The sequence below is a fragment of the Anoplolepis gracilipes genome, chromosome 17 (assembly GCF_047496725.1).
Source record: "Anoplolepis gracilipes chromosome 17, ASM4749672v1, whole genome shotgun sequence".
Classification (NCBI taxonomy): domain Eukaryota; kingdom Metazoa; phylum Arthropoda; class Insecta; order Hymenoptera; family Formicidae; genus Anoplolepis; species Anoplolepis gracilipes.
The window spans coordinates 1,638,341-1,653,565 of record NC_132986.1 but is presented as its reverse complement, the minus strand read 5'-3'; the positions used below and the strand labels follow the sequence as shown (position 1 = coordinate 1,653,565).

The 15,225-nt window shown below is 34.7% G+C and overlaps 2 protein-coding genes across 2 annotated transcripts in view; one reads left to right on the top strand and one right to left on the bottom strand.

Annotated features, from left to right (window-relative positions):
- LOC140675259 (RNA-binding protein RO60) overlaps window positions 1-15,225 on the top strand; it is a 36,216-nt gene that overhangs the window by 9,783 nt on the left and 11,208 nt on the right. The window lies entirely within an intron of this gene.
- On the bottom strand, window positions 807-9,667 carry LOC140675035 (protein charybde). Its single transcript, XM_072909047.1, has 4 exons — window positions 9,302-9,667; window positions 7,376-7,559; window positions 6,770-6,925; window positions 807-6,342 (listed from the first exon to the last, which is right to left on the bottom strand). The coding sequence occupies exons 1-4, from the start codon at window positions 9,348-9,350 to the stop codon at window positions 6,252-6,254; spliced, it is 480 nt and encodes a 159-aa protein (XP_072765148.1). The 5' UTR covers window positions 9,351-9,667; the 3' UTR covers window positions 807-6,251.

The window sequence follows — 15,225 nt, the reverse complement described above, 5'->3', positions numbered from 1 at the left end:
AGATATTACAAATAATTAGAAATAACATCACATAGCGGTCCTTAATATACGGGAAATACATTTGCAAAGGATCACTAACATATTGAAAAAGCCGCGACATTAATCGCAGGCAAACTATCGCGCGGAAACTACGTATAATCGGACTTCCATATATATATATATATATATATATATATATATATATATATATATATATATATATATCGCGCAAGGTACAAAAATATCCAAAGCACAGCGAACGTCACACAAATCATTGCTGTGCAATATTATCTCTTTCATTATCTTTTTCTTTTTCTTTTTCTTTCTATCTTGCATATACGAGAAACTGTCATTCTCACATCTTCCCATCCTTTCTTTCATCAAGAACGTGCTTTCTTTCTCGATCATTCGACTTCGCGGTGACCTAATGTTTAACCCTGAATAGTATAAAAAAGAAGCCTTTCTAAATCTGAAACCTTAAGAAAAGAAAGAAAAAGATTATCATCGATTGATATTCTTGAATAAGTTTTTGCAACCTGCGGGTCTTCAATCGTCCGATAACTGAATCTGGAGATTCTCTCTCCCTCTCTCTTTCTCTGAAGTTTTGTATATAATATTGAAAATATTTCCACACTGTTTAAGGTTAAACATTGATCATTATCGCAATGCGATTATGCGATATTCGAAGAGTTTTGCGTACTTTACGATCATATACGGATGATAAATCGCTTTGCTTCGCTCATGAGATCAGGAAATTCTTTCGTGAGACGGTCCGTAAAAAAAAAAAAAAAAAAAAAAAAAACGATTACTTTGCAAATGGGAGCGAGACGAGAACATGTCTCCCCATAGTATAACGCAATTTGCAACACCGACGTGCGTAACGCGTGTTATTTCGCAGATCGAACCTCGAGCCAACGTTTGCTTTGTCAACAAACAATCGCTACAAACGATAAACCACAGATACAACCAATCAAATATGTTCGTTATACTGTTACTTATCTTCGGTAATCGAATTTATTATTATCGTCATCATTTGAATTTCTTTCAATTCTACGATGTGTTTCTCGCACATCAACGATACGCCTCAAAAAAAGTATCATATTATTCTAACTTTCATATATATATATATACATATCTACGTATGTTTCATAATATCTTTTATCTTTAGAAAAGAATTTGCACTTTTTATACTTTGTAGGAGTAATTCTATACAAAAAAAAAGAAAAGATAAATTTTTGCATTTTTAATAAAATTTTCGCACATCATAAAAACACGATTAATTAGAATCATCATCTTTATGTTAGTATTATTGTGTGAAGTGATATATTATTTCAAAAAGTACATAAATTATTCCAATCATACATATTTAACCGTTGACAGTAGTATATAAACGACCGTTTCTCTGACGGTTTAATAAGTAGTCAAAATTTTATTGACTTTCTTTTTTTTTTTTTTTTTTACATACACACTATATATAACAATTATAAAATTGAATATATAAATAAAATAAATCACACAAAATTTATGGTTTTCAGGCTTTTAATAGCTCTCACATCTGACTTCTTTATTTCGCACAATACTTGGAATTCGTTTTATAAAATATATCATTATATATGTGTATATATATATATATATATATACACATATATTATACGATATTTGCGGCAATATAATATAATTATATTATATTCGATAATAAACGTACACATCATTCACATCGGTTTTGCATTTTCATGTAAAAAAAAGAACAGTTTTAAACGATTAATCTTTATATAAAATGTATGCGCATTCGTGCGACTCACCCACACGCATTCGTAATGAATAATAACAATTAAACGAGGCCGCGAGTATTGCTTTCCGTCGCTTTAAAACGCGACAATTTCGACTTGCGACGTCGTTATTTGTAGCGTTTGTTATTAACAAATAATTGCCGATTACAATGATTTATATGTTAATAGATACAGTGTCAGCCAAATATCATTTCCCGGAAAGAGCGTCATCTCTTTTACATTGTTACTTGTACGTGGATAATAATAAAAGAACAACTTTTATCTTATCGTGAAATGATTTCTTTATCTTTCTAGATAGCGTGTCTCCTTTCGGGAAATAATTTTCTGATCACACTGTATTACAATAAAGTGCCGGCTGGCTTGAAACGGGCAACATTTCTGTGTCATTCGTAAAGTCACCTCAACAAATCAGTCTTACACTTTCGTGCAAATGCAATAGCCCAAACTTACACCGTGCACATATTTAATCACGTGGCTGTGTCTCACTTTTGTTTGTTTTTTTTAATGATGTCTTTTTTTTTATTCTCGCAAAAAAAAAATGAGGGGCTGTAGATGTATGTATCGGCTTCGAAGGATGGTGGGAAAAAGTTTTCTGGACGGGATTGCGTGTTTCTCCCCCTTAAACCTCTTTAACCGGTTCAATTCCATCATTTAGGTCATTGAGAGGCATGTTTTGAACTCGTCGTAGATTCATCACTTCTTATTTCGAAGCGGTAAGATTTTTATTTTTGACTTCTTCTCGATAAAGCTACCAAAATTTCAGTTTAATTTTGGATCTTCAATGAGAATTTGAATAAGAAGATTTAAGGAGTAATTAAACTCGTATTATAGTTGTAATTTTGAAGTACTAATTATTGTTATAAACTATTTTTTTCTTAAATTCTGTAATAAAAAGCCGAAAAATTACGTACTTTTTGATTGAATATTGATATTGATATTGATGTATGTATGTGTATATATAGCATCAAAGATATATTACTTATATTAAATATATTATTACTTAAATTTATATTTTTATTTAATTTTATATTTTGCAATAAAACGGAATAAATTTATTTTAAGACTAAAATTTTGCAAATTGTTTAATCTACAAGATTTTCGAGATCATAAAAGGAATTCTCGTGTGAGATCCTTTTAAAATTGTGAAAAAAATTCTTAATTTACACATTCTAATACTATGAGATTATGTTGAAATGCTTAATTATAAAAAAATAATAATTAAATATGTATTAAGCTTTTGAAGAAGATAAATTAAAAAATTTTAATTGAATTTTACTATCGAATTATGCCAAAAAATTCAAGTTTATCGATAAAAATATAATTTATTTTTAATGCATATAAAAAATAACACACATATACATATGTATATACGAATAATTTTTTTTGTTCTCTTTTTTCTCTCCATCCAGAGTTCCCTCAAACAGTGAATTTTATTGCAAGGGCATTTACGCTTCATTGACTTTCATTGAAAGAGAGACGGCTCCATTTTATCAAGTTTTATCGAGAAACGAGTTCAATCTAATTCCATCGAATCTCGTCGCGCGAGATTCGTTTTAATTCAATTCGAAAGAAGAGAACCACCTATTCGATTCGACCGGTTAAAGTGTCGCCGTCCTTTGTAAATAAACCACGAAGAGATTTTCGACTCCAATTTCATGTGTACGCCAAGGTAAAATAGGATACTCGTATTTCTTTACATGCAACGAACGCATTTCTCTCGATCCCGCGAAGGAAGCCTCACGAAATGAATGTCCTTAATCTAAACCCTAACGATAATCACGTACTCGCTCCTCTTTCTCTCTCTTAATTACTTTATAATTCTTAATATCACAATACCGCTACTAAGGTCTTTAATCGTGTTTAAACGACGAAACACAAAGACCAATAATAAGCAAAAACTAAAAAAAATGAACAAAAAGGGGTAAAGAATTAAAAAAATGTAGACACACAAGGGAAAGGTGAATAGATATTAAACCACAACGTATGTAGTAGTACGTACGGTAGTCAACGAATAATAATAATATGACAAACTGAAGCGAAGGTTAAATAATAATTCAATGGCGAAGCATAAAATCTAACCCGAGTCTCTGCTTCACTCCTTTTCAGCGCGAGGGGAGCGCGAGCACAGCTCATCATTATTTCTCTATTTGAATATCTATTTGTGAAAAACCACGTAGAGTAGTTAAGCGATACAGTTTCGAGATAGATCATACGATTCTTAGATTATATTAAGATATATAACTCAATCATATTTATAGCCTAGTAGATATATGTGGGTGTATATATATATATATATATATATACACGTTTACGTCATCACGTTAATTATTTTGCATATGATTTTATATAATTATCTTTTTACACAATTGTACACAATTAGAATTGATTTTCCTTCCTTGCTTAACTCTCGATTTTAGATTTGTTACTTCTCTGTGATATTCGAAATTGCACCGCTTTTTACTCTATTTTATTGAGGAATCCTCCCGATATGATTATAAATGTTTCAATGTACGAAAAATCTTTGACGAGTTCCACAAGGGCCAAGGTTCTCGCGATGTTTTTTTATCGAGGAATGAATATTCATCAACACACAAATTTTATCAAAAATAAATCTGTATATTCACAGAATTTGATTAAAACAAAATTGTACAAAATATTGACATTTAATTGAAACGGAACGATTGAGAATCAATTAGTACAAATTGAAAACGAAAGCGTGTTGCTTTTGACACAAGTTCGACAACAGATTATTGTTAAGACAAATTAGATTAATGATGACATATTTTTTTAACATATTAACCAGTGATAGGGATGATTATCAGCATCGAGAGAGAAGGTTATTATTTTAATCTAATGAGATTTTTTTCACACAGCAACTTGTTACGAAGGGAGAAAATGACGAGGGGGAAAGATCGGTCGATGAAATGATGAAATGGACCGAACATCTGTACCATCATCTGTACCAATCGAGGCACAGGATGTCCCAGAAAAGTACGCGCACTGTAAACACATCAATGTCGAAATATACTTTTGTTATATACTTTTCAAAGAAGATAGATTCTTTCTCGAGAATTTAATCGAAAATATAAAAATTAATTGTGAATTATTGAATTCTGAAATTACAGTTAAATTAACAATTAAATTAATCACAAAATAACAGTCTTGTTACTACTATTCTGGGCTATCCTGCAAGATCTCCATAAAGGAAGTTCTTACATTAGAAAATACACTGCCACATTATTCCAACATGATCTTTTTGCATTTTTGCAACGAAAAAAAATGGACAATGTGCGCTCACTTGTCATACGAGCGACCAAAGATTATCGCTAAACACATCCGACGCGACTATAGCTACCTGACTATGATTAATCAATAAAACACTCTTTTCTCTCTCTCTTTCTCTCTCTCTCTCTCTCTCTCTCTCTCTCTCTCTCTCTTTCTTTCTCTCTCTCTCTAAGACTAATTATATTCGCTACATATCACGTGAAATTTGTTACAAGTCTTATAATCACATATCTCTTCTTCGAGAACGAAGACGCGAGAATCCTCGCGACAAGATCTGTTGCTGCTACTACTATATAGAATTTATTTCGCGCTATCACAATTATCATACGCCTAGGCCTCTCTCTCCTTGAATATAATATTGCAAGGTGACAGCGGACAAAACAAAGAGCGATGTTGTCGTTGAACCCTTTAACCGATTGGCTCCTTAATGAGAATCTCTCGTTGGATTCACAATCAAAAATTCTCCAATTTCAGATCTAGACTCGGACAAGAACTTAAAATCTACGCAATCTTCGACATCGTATGCGATTTAATTCTCGTATATTCTCCCATGTTATTGTGAATTCTTAAATTCTCTCTATGTATCTTAACAATCATTCTTGTGTATTATTAACTTAACAAATGTATCAAATTATTTAAAAATTTTGTAAAATCTGAAATCTAGAATTCTTGGTTCCTTAGATTTCGATTTGTTAAACTGCTAGTCGTCAAAATTTTCGAATTATTAAATCTACACATATCATTAGACACTCGACTTTAATTTTTCGAAAGACATTCATCGCGTTCACTGCAATTGTATAAAGTGGCTTTTTTCTATACAAACTACTTCGTATTCTCTCGAATTCACGACAATCTCTTTCGCACAAGAATAATTTTTTTTCTCCAAAGTGAAATGTTGCTTTGTATAGATAGAAAATCTAAACATATTTATCCGGTTAAAGGGTTTAAACGCAAAATATTTCGCGATCGCGTGTCATTACAACGACAAAAGTCTAACCTCTGGTCTGCATTGTTGCTTCCTTAGATCCCTTGTTGTCATCCTTAGAATCTCTTCTTTCCCTGGTCTTGCGATATTGTACAAATTCAGCTGACATTCGCTGACAAGGCGATGACAGACTGACAAAAATGGCCGTATCCGTTTATACGCACAGGCAAAAAACGGATGAAAAATGTGCAGAATGTGTGATCGAAAATCCTTCAATGAGACTGTTGATAGGATCTGTAGAGTTTCTTCTTTTCCAAAGTGAAGTCCCTACTGATCATGATGGTACCGCCGCGCGTGAGATTTCTGAAAAAGATCAAACCGATCGCGGATATTGAGAGTTTGATTGCGAATAATTTGCTCGCGTTATAGATTTTACTTTGCAATATTGTGATGTTTGTGTGAAAACGAAAAATATGGCTAATATATATAGATTCTGTATATATAGACTATAGTTATATGATTTAAATGAAACATCCCTTATCGCGATATCGCAATTTTATTTTACTCAAATAAAGATTCGAATAACAATAGCTAATTTAAAAAACGAAACAATAGGATATCTTTTTATATTATTATAGAATGTTATCTCATTCAGAGAATAGTTTATGTGGAAGAGGATGGAGAAAATGATCAAATTAATTTTTAACGCATTATTAACACAAAAGCAATTTAAAAATAGTTTAAAATTCTAATGGCACGATTTTATTATATATATATAAAGTATACTCACTTTAAGAATTGAGGTAGCAGCATGTGCCAGGACGTGTAATCCTGTTTCAGTGTGAGATAGAGCTCGAACGTCGACACAGCACTCGGATCGCATTGTATTTTCGATAGTTTGCGACACATGCTGTCCGTCTCGAAGCTAATGAATAACGTGCAGCCCCTGCAACAAATTACATTACGCATATATTAATTTCTTAATTACGCACACATACATACATCGACAAAATTTAAACAGTATATTAAACTCTAAAACTTTATTTATAAAGAAATATGTGCTTTACAATAAATTTATTCTGAAGATTTTTTAACATTTTTTTTTTTCAGTATCAAACTTTAAATAAATAAGTGAAAAAAAATGTTCTACTTTATTGACAGTTAAAAATTACGACAAAAAAAGATTGGATTCCAAACATCTCACGTACAATCTTCGACATCACCTTTAAAAATATTCGCGTGAAAGATAACTTGGAGAAAACACACGTTACACTTTCTAAATGGACACTTGTTGCGCGAAATAATGTTTATTTGGACTCTCCAATTGTATTGAATCGTTGGAATTTTTCCGGATTATGACAAACAGAGAGTGATACGAAAAAAATTGTCTGCTTACCTAAGGCCACAGGGTTCGTTCTCCGCCATAGTAAGTACGTCTTTGGCTACCTTAGGCAGCAAATTGGCTGGTAGGAGCACCTCGCCGCAGGCCAGCTGGGCGTGTTTAGCTCTTCTAAGCTCGACTTCCAGCCTCTTTGCCAGTGCTTGGCAAGCTCCGTCCAATTCGTCCGTCGCACTTCCAGCTATAACAATTAATTAAATGGAATTGAGCGCGCGTGTTTAACTTCTTATATCAAGTAAAGTGATAATAAAACATCATCGTTAAACACGATTAGTTGAAAAGATGTAAATTATTTTTTCTTTTTATTTTTTTATAATAATATTTAATATTTAACGGAATATTTTAATAATTACTTATGTTTGTCGCGACTAAAACTTTAATCGAAATAAAGCCTAAAATGTGAAATTAAATTAATTTGGATTAATTAATTATTTCTGATTAAAGATTATTTAATTACTATTACTTTTTTATAATAAATAATTTTTCTTTTATTTTGAGAAAATATCGGAACATCACAACAGCTGAACTGTATGCCGGCAAGTCTGGAATGCTTCTTTATGTGTGTACAATAATCTTCTGAAGTATAAAAATGTAAGCTGATGTAATCTTAAAGTAATATTAATCGATCGATATCTTTGAATTGTGTATCTTTGAAAGCAATCGAAAATTTGCACGGAACTTTTTTAAACGAAAAATATATTTTAATTCTTGATGATTCATGTTACGTACTATTTCATTCGAATGTAATCTTTAATACCAATTTAATTTTGATTACATCTTATAATAATATTGATTTTCATATCGGATATTAAAAGTGTCAAGTATTGTGTGCTTTTAGTTTTAAATTTAAGCGTTATCATTATCTTTCTCAATCTCAGCTGTGATCTTTCAGTGAATTAAGCACGCATGTGCTGAGATCATCATTTTATTATTTCAAAACGGACGTCTAAGCATGTAATATCACAAAGAGTTGTCGTCAGAAAAGGTGCTGATGCAACACACCGGCTCTCTCACCTCACTAGAGACTTTTAATATTAAATAATATCAATTATTCTAATACGGGCGGAATCATTGAAAATAATAATATTTCAACTATAATGACATTTCCGTTTCTTCACGCGTTAACTACTTAACCAATAATGTGTATGTTTGCTTCATTTATTATTTCTATTAGCAACCGGCTAAGACGAGGCGAGGTCATCGGTAAATGTATGAACTCGCGTGACCTCGATTTTTACATCTTTGTTGTAAATAACGCATTTAATAAAAATATCGTTCCATTTTTATCTTAAACAATTAAATTTTTTTTTTAACTCCAACATTTCTGAAAATATTTTCATCACCATTGTAGAATCGAAAATCGCGAAACTTGCGCAAAGCTGCAAGAAGCGATCAATTTATTAAACAAAGGTTTTAATTTCTTATATCACTCTATTTAAAAAAAGGCAATTAATCCCTGAAACACCGTCTTTCTTCCGTTAATTCGTAGTTATTTACCGGAGAATTGAGAACGTTTAAATATCTGGAAAATTTATTTTTCATTTATAAATACGATGAGGATAATCTATAAACCGTATGTAAACGCAATAAGAACAATCGAAAAACATAGAAAGGAAAAAAAATAGCGAAGGGCATCCCCCTTCTTTCCTTCTTCGCATCATCGATACTGACGCAACTATTCAAGTTTTTGCCGAATAAATCACATATAAAATCTGCGAGCTTTTGTTCGTGTTTTAAAACTGAAAGAAATTTTTCGAGCCGTTCATCAATCGAAACGAATCGTGTTGCTAGCAAAGATCAGCTGATTCCAACCGGCGTTGTCAGCTGAGAACAACGGCTCGAACGATCGAAGAACGGAGACCGACGCTTGAAACGGGGTCGAGAAAACGAGAAGGGAACCGGCAACATAATTTGAGTACTTACCTCTGGTGTTGCTGAAGTCCACCTTGACAGGACACGGCAGAACCTCCATGATTTTGCGAGAACGTCCAGCGGACGAAGCACAATGGTAGGGATTTCCTCGTCGGCTGTCCCTTTGTGAGACGACAGCGCGATTTTTTTTTTACCGGGTAGTAACCGGAGCAATGAATCAGATAGATATATATATATATAGCTGTCGGAAACACGATTGAGAGGTGATTTCGAACGATGTGACAGAATAGTATATCAGCAATGTTCGAGGGGAAAAAAAAAATGATAAGACTTTCACCGCAGCTGTACGCAAAGCAGTAATACCACTCGTATCTCGTATTCACGTAACGTCACCTACTCAACTGATCAGTCGCCGGCCGCTGACGCGACTTTTATACGAGGAGGGCTCCCACCCCACCAGAGCTACCCGTCCCTCTCGCCGTGTCCCCCTCCGCCACCGGTCGACCGCCTAGCAACACCGCCTACGTGACGTTCAGACAGTGTGTCCGCGATTCGGCCGTTTCCGCCTGTGCTCGCGCCGGCCTTCGGTAGCGTTCGGCTCTTGGTGTACGAGCAAGAACGCACGAGAAGCGATTCTCCGTCCTCCTCTAAAGGGGACCCATCCGCTGTTGCCGACGGTGACAGCACCAGCGCACCGGGTTTTCTTTTTCACCCACGATGCTCGTTTTGTTTCTTCTCTCGCTCTCTCCCTGTCTCTCTCTCTCTCCCTCTCTCTCTCTCTCTCTCTCTCTCTCTCTCTCTCTCTCTCTCCTTCTCCCTCTCTCTCTCTCTCTCTCCTTCTCCCTCTCTTTCTCTTCGCATCTCTCGGTGACTACGTGCATTACGTCGCGCAGCCTTTTATCGAGGCTTTTAACGCGGCGGAGATGCGCGTATTAAAACCACAGGTGAGATCACCGTGGACCCTTGGTCGGGAGCGAGTTTTCTCGAAGTATCGACGATTTAGGCAAATCGAGATTTCGGCGTGAAAGAAAGGACGAAATACGTGCATTTCCTGGATCTTTGTGTCGGGAGAGATGAAAAAGTTAATTTTAGAAATTCAAAATTCAAAGTATTATGTTTTGCTCGTGGCGTAGGAATCAGCTGATGTTGACAGTACGGCGAAGTTTATGGCAAAAAAATAGTGACACTCATATGAATATTGCAATAAAAAAGTATCTTTTAAAAGAACAACATTATATCTTTTTATAAAAGACTTTTAATGAGAAACTTATTATGTATATTCTGGGATGCGCATACATAACGAGTAATAAGTCAGAGATAAAATAAGCGCTCTTGTATGAGAGAACCGATTATAAGAATCAAGCGTATATTGCGTAAGATTTCAATTGTGTTAGTGAGCGCTTGTTCACGGCGACACGCGATCAAACAAGTTTCTAAGTCTTAGTTGTATGAAAATTACTTTAGATATTATCGCGGTTTAACGCGATATTTATTTTGTCGTTACGTAAGTCGTTGTTTTTTTTTTTTTTTTTTTTTTTTACGATACGCGAATTATGTTATATTATCATCTCGCATGCGATGCCATCGAGGTACAAGAAGACAGACTATATTTCTCACGTCTGTTTTTTTTTTTTTTTCTTTTTGGACGAGTAATATTCGATCTGACGCAATCTGACGTTTCTGCGATTTATTTTTTGCTACCACTCCACTTTTCCATCTATAATAAGTCGCGTTTCCGTTATGAAACGCACAGAAAATATTGCTTCGCCTCCGTTGAAGGAAATTATTTTTCACAACTGATAAATAGCCTGTGTGGGTATTTGAAAACAAACAATATTTTTATCGGTCTAATCCGCGGAGGACACGTTAGGTCGCGCGCAAGAAGAGAATTTATGTAATAAGACTTATAAGATTACGGCTTGTGCCGTTTACAGCTGTGCCGTTAGTTCTAATAACCGAAGGTGATCGTATTCGGACAATTAACATAGATTTGTCCGAGATGCGTACAGCAGAAAATCTGTATACTTATTTGCGCGATTGTGTGGAAATCGCGGAGAGAACAGAAATATTGAAGATAAAAAGAATACGTACCAGGAGGAAATAAAAATACCATTATCTTTCTAATATCCTACCTGTGTATTTTTTTCTGAGATAAAGAATTCAGATATAATTTTCTCTCTCTCTCTCGCGCGCGCGCGCGCTTTTTCTCTCTTATAAAGACATTAAAAGAAAATTATGTTTTCTGTTTATTTTGTTATTTCATTATCTTTCTAAATGAATGTTTGTGAATAAATGATAATTAGATCTATGAATATGAAAAACGATGAATATTAAACTGTAAATAAGAAATGGGAATAGTGCATGAACTTTTGTGACTATAAATTAAAAATTTATTGATTTAAACCACTCTAGAGAGCTTACAAAAAAAAATACTAAATTAGTAATATTAAGAATTCGTGATAATACAAAGAGGGAGAGCCAAAAATTTTGCAACGTTTTTTTACAAATGTACAAGTTTTGTAAGTCGCTTAATGAATCTATCAAACGATGTTTATCTTCCACAGATCATCTATAAATTTATCTGATTCATATCGCTGAGAATCTATAAACGCGATCGATATTATACTATTCAATCTTCGAGATTTTATTTCTTATCGCACATTTATAAATATACCTAATCTACGTCAAGTCAAGTATATCAGACGGAGATAAAATAATCCGACGATTATAAGGTTAAATCTACGCAGTGACGATCTACGATTAGATATTGCAAAGAATCTGCAAAGCCAATTCGTAGCATGACCTGCGGAGAGAAAAAAAAATAGAGAGAGAGAGGGGGGAGGGGAGGAGAGAGATTCAGGGACGACAAATCATAAATCTAGCGATCCGTAAAACGAAGGACTGGTGGAACAACAACACGCTTGTAGATTCTGGAGAATAACATCTCTATCGGAAGTGCTGCTTTTATCTGCGAGCCTCGCGATCGCGTTCTCGTGCAAACAAGCTTTTGATAAGCGCGAACCCTGCCGTCAGCATCGCCAAATCAACTTTTGCGTTAGCTCATTCATGCGTCAATCAAAACACATTAATTTCGCGAGTCGCGAGACCGAGTGTCGTGAGAGTGCCAGAAGAACGAATCGCGTTTCCGTAAATCGAAAATGACAAAGAGATAAAGAGAGATAAAGAGGGAGAGGTAGATAGGTGGAGGGAGAGAGAGAGAGAGAGAGAGAGAGAGAGAGAGAGAGAGAGAGAACTTCAGCTATGGTCGTCGCTCCGAACGATCGATCTCTTTGTTTCGCTTACGTGGAAGCGAGTACGTGATCGCGAATAACATGACGTTCGTACTGTCTCGTTTCTGCCACGTCTCTCCTTCTCTCTCTCTCTATTTCTCTCCCTTTTTGTCTTCCTTTCTTCTCTTTTGCCAAGTTTCTCTCTCTCTCTCTCTCTCTCTCTCTCTTTTTCTCTTTTTTTCTGGCCTCGCCGGGCATCGTGATGCCTCGCTCTCCGATTGCATCGTACGTCCGACGACATAATTGAAGAGCTGAATTTTATTAAAAACCGGTTCGCGCGCGCGCGAGTAGCGACTAGAGGTAATAATCATCGAAATGTACCGTGCCTTTCAGCTTCTTATCATTTTCTACCATTATGTACGATCAGCATTACACTACTCGGTGCATGACAATTATATACACGGCATTGGCATCAAGCAAAACGCGAGTTCTTACATATATATATAGAGCGTATTAATAATCCGGTAGATTATTTTTAAAGAAATTAAAATGAAAACAAAATAAAATACACGGTCTCGTACAAATATCGCGCGAATATCCGAAAGCCGATCGGTATATTTATTGCGCGCTAACGCATTATATAATATAAGAGGGATATCTTTCGATCGTATTTATATATACATAGAGATAATGCAAGTTCGTTGACATCTCTTCTACTATTATTATAAATCTGAAAATTGCACGTCTTCGAAAAAAATTGAAAAACAAAAAAAAGGTATCGAGAGAAGATAAAGTCAACATTTCATAATATATATATGATATTCTCCAAATATTTTTCATCGTACTCTCTTTCGATTGCTTAGAGGTCGACAAGAGATACGCGGAGCTTTTCGTCGCGTAATTTTCAGACAAAAAATTTTACACTGAGAAAAGATTTTTTTGTTTCCCTTTGTTCCGTGCTGCGACGAAATATCGGGGAAACCACGCAGCGTTGCTTCGAAAACCTAAACTTGCCCGAGGGTGTGCGTGCCTGTTTTTATGTCCGCTTAAATCATGTTTAGACCCCATAGGGGTAGGATATTCCAAAACGAAAAAAAAAAAAAAAAAAAGAGAGAACAGAAAAATAAATTCGAAAGAATCGCGGTCGCCTCGATGCGTTTTACTTCGCGCACCTAAGAGATAATGATCGAGGCAAAACATTATAGGATTCACACATCCGCACACAAGCAAACTCAGTATTTTACATGGTCGAGAAATACGATACAACGTGATTAATACTCGGACGATTAGTGACATTAATAGAAACGCGATACACAGAACATGCGTTACATAACATGCCGATGCGAGTGGCACATATCTATGTACAATACACGCGGACATAATCGTTGCGCGGAGATCCAGAAAAATCGATAGCATCGCGGGCCAACGTATGTGCGTGTGCATGCGTGTGTGTGTGTGACTCGTATAGTTATAAATACGCATAATGAGTAGAGAAACTCACTCGTTTGTATAGCCATCGAGGGGAGGGGGAGCTGGCTTCACGCACGGCCACGCTCACTCGTACATGCAGTTCCCCTGCCCCCCAGATGGGAACGAGTGTGGTCCCCCCTTTCTCTCCCTCGCTGCTAACAATTACAAGTAACTTTCAGCTGTCGCGGAAGCACACGAGTAATGTGCGGCTAGTTTAGAGCTTTTATATATATATATATATATATATATATATATATATATATATGTATGTATGTATGTATGTGTGTATGTGCGTGCGTTGCGGTATAATCGCATGGATAAAAGCGACCAAACTCTCGCGTTTCGACACACATTACGACCGCATACAATAATTGTACGCCTCAGCTCTGAGTGAGACGTGATCGTACTAATACACATTTATCCATGGAAAACGGGGTGAAAAACATAAGATTTTATGATACTACGCGCGTCGATCGTTCGAAGATTTCATCCGAATTCCATCGTCACGTAAATTTTAGAATTTTATATAGCAAAATGTGATATTATTGATAAATAGATAGCTGCGATATATATATATATATATATATTAGATTCGTCTCTCATCAAAAGCAAAACATCGCAAATATTACTGATTGAATGTTCTAGAAAAAACCCCGATACTATTATGTATTTTACTTTGAGTTCTCTGATTAAATCATAATAAAGTTTTAAAGCATAATATACAAAGAGAATGTTTTATAAGGGAAATAGATTTTTGATTTTAGAATTTTAGATGTATATTTTATTTCGACAGGCTTGATGTAAAATTTGCTTTCAATTTAAGAATCATCGCGCGTACAGAATTTCATAAAAATGTGATTTCACATATATGTAATGTCTCGAAATCACCGGATGTTCTTTCAATAGTGGATTCTTTGATTAACTTGGAATTATCGATATTTTTTCTTTAGCGAAAATATCGACGCAAAATTATCATTTTCTTGCAAGTTTTTACAATTTTTGTCATCTTATATATCTTTGAAACTAAGCAAATTAAAATTCCTTTAAAGTAAATTTCATCTGAAATTAAGTAAAATAGTTTCGTTAATAGTTTCAGCTCCACTAAGTTTAGCTTGCGAAAAGCTCTTCTTTAATCGTTTATAACTCGAAAGTTATTGATGCTTTGACATTTTCATTAAGAAAAAACCGTTTCTAAATTGATCCGCAAATCTGTTATCAAGAAGATATCTAATGCTTTTTAAAAAAAAGCTCTATGTATAAAAAAAAGGATTATTC

What these genes read in the sequence shown, in the direction of transcription:
- LOC140675035 (XM_072909047.1), bottom strand. Translation starts at nt 9,350, where the DNA reads ATGGAGGTTCTGCCGTGTCCTGTCAAGGTGGACTTCAGCAACACCAGA. An exon ending in GGACTTCAGCAACACCAGAG is followed by an intron (nt 7,560 to 9,301) that starts GTAAGTACTCAA and finishes TAATTGTTATAG; the next exon opens with CTGGAAGTGCGACGGACGAA. An exon ending in CTGCTACCTCAATTCTTAAA is followed by an intron (nt 6,343 to 6,769) that starts GTGAGTATACTT and finishes GATCTTTTTCAG; the next exon opens with AAATCTCACGCGCGGCGGTA.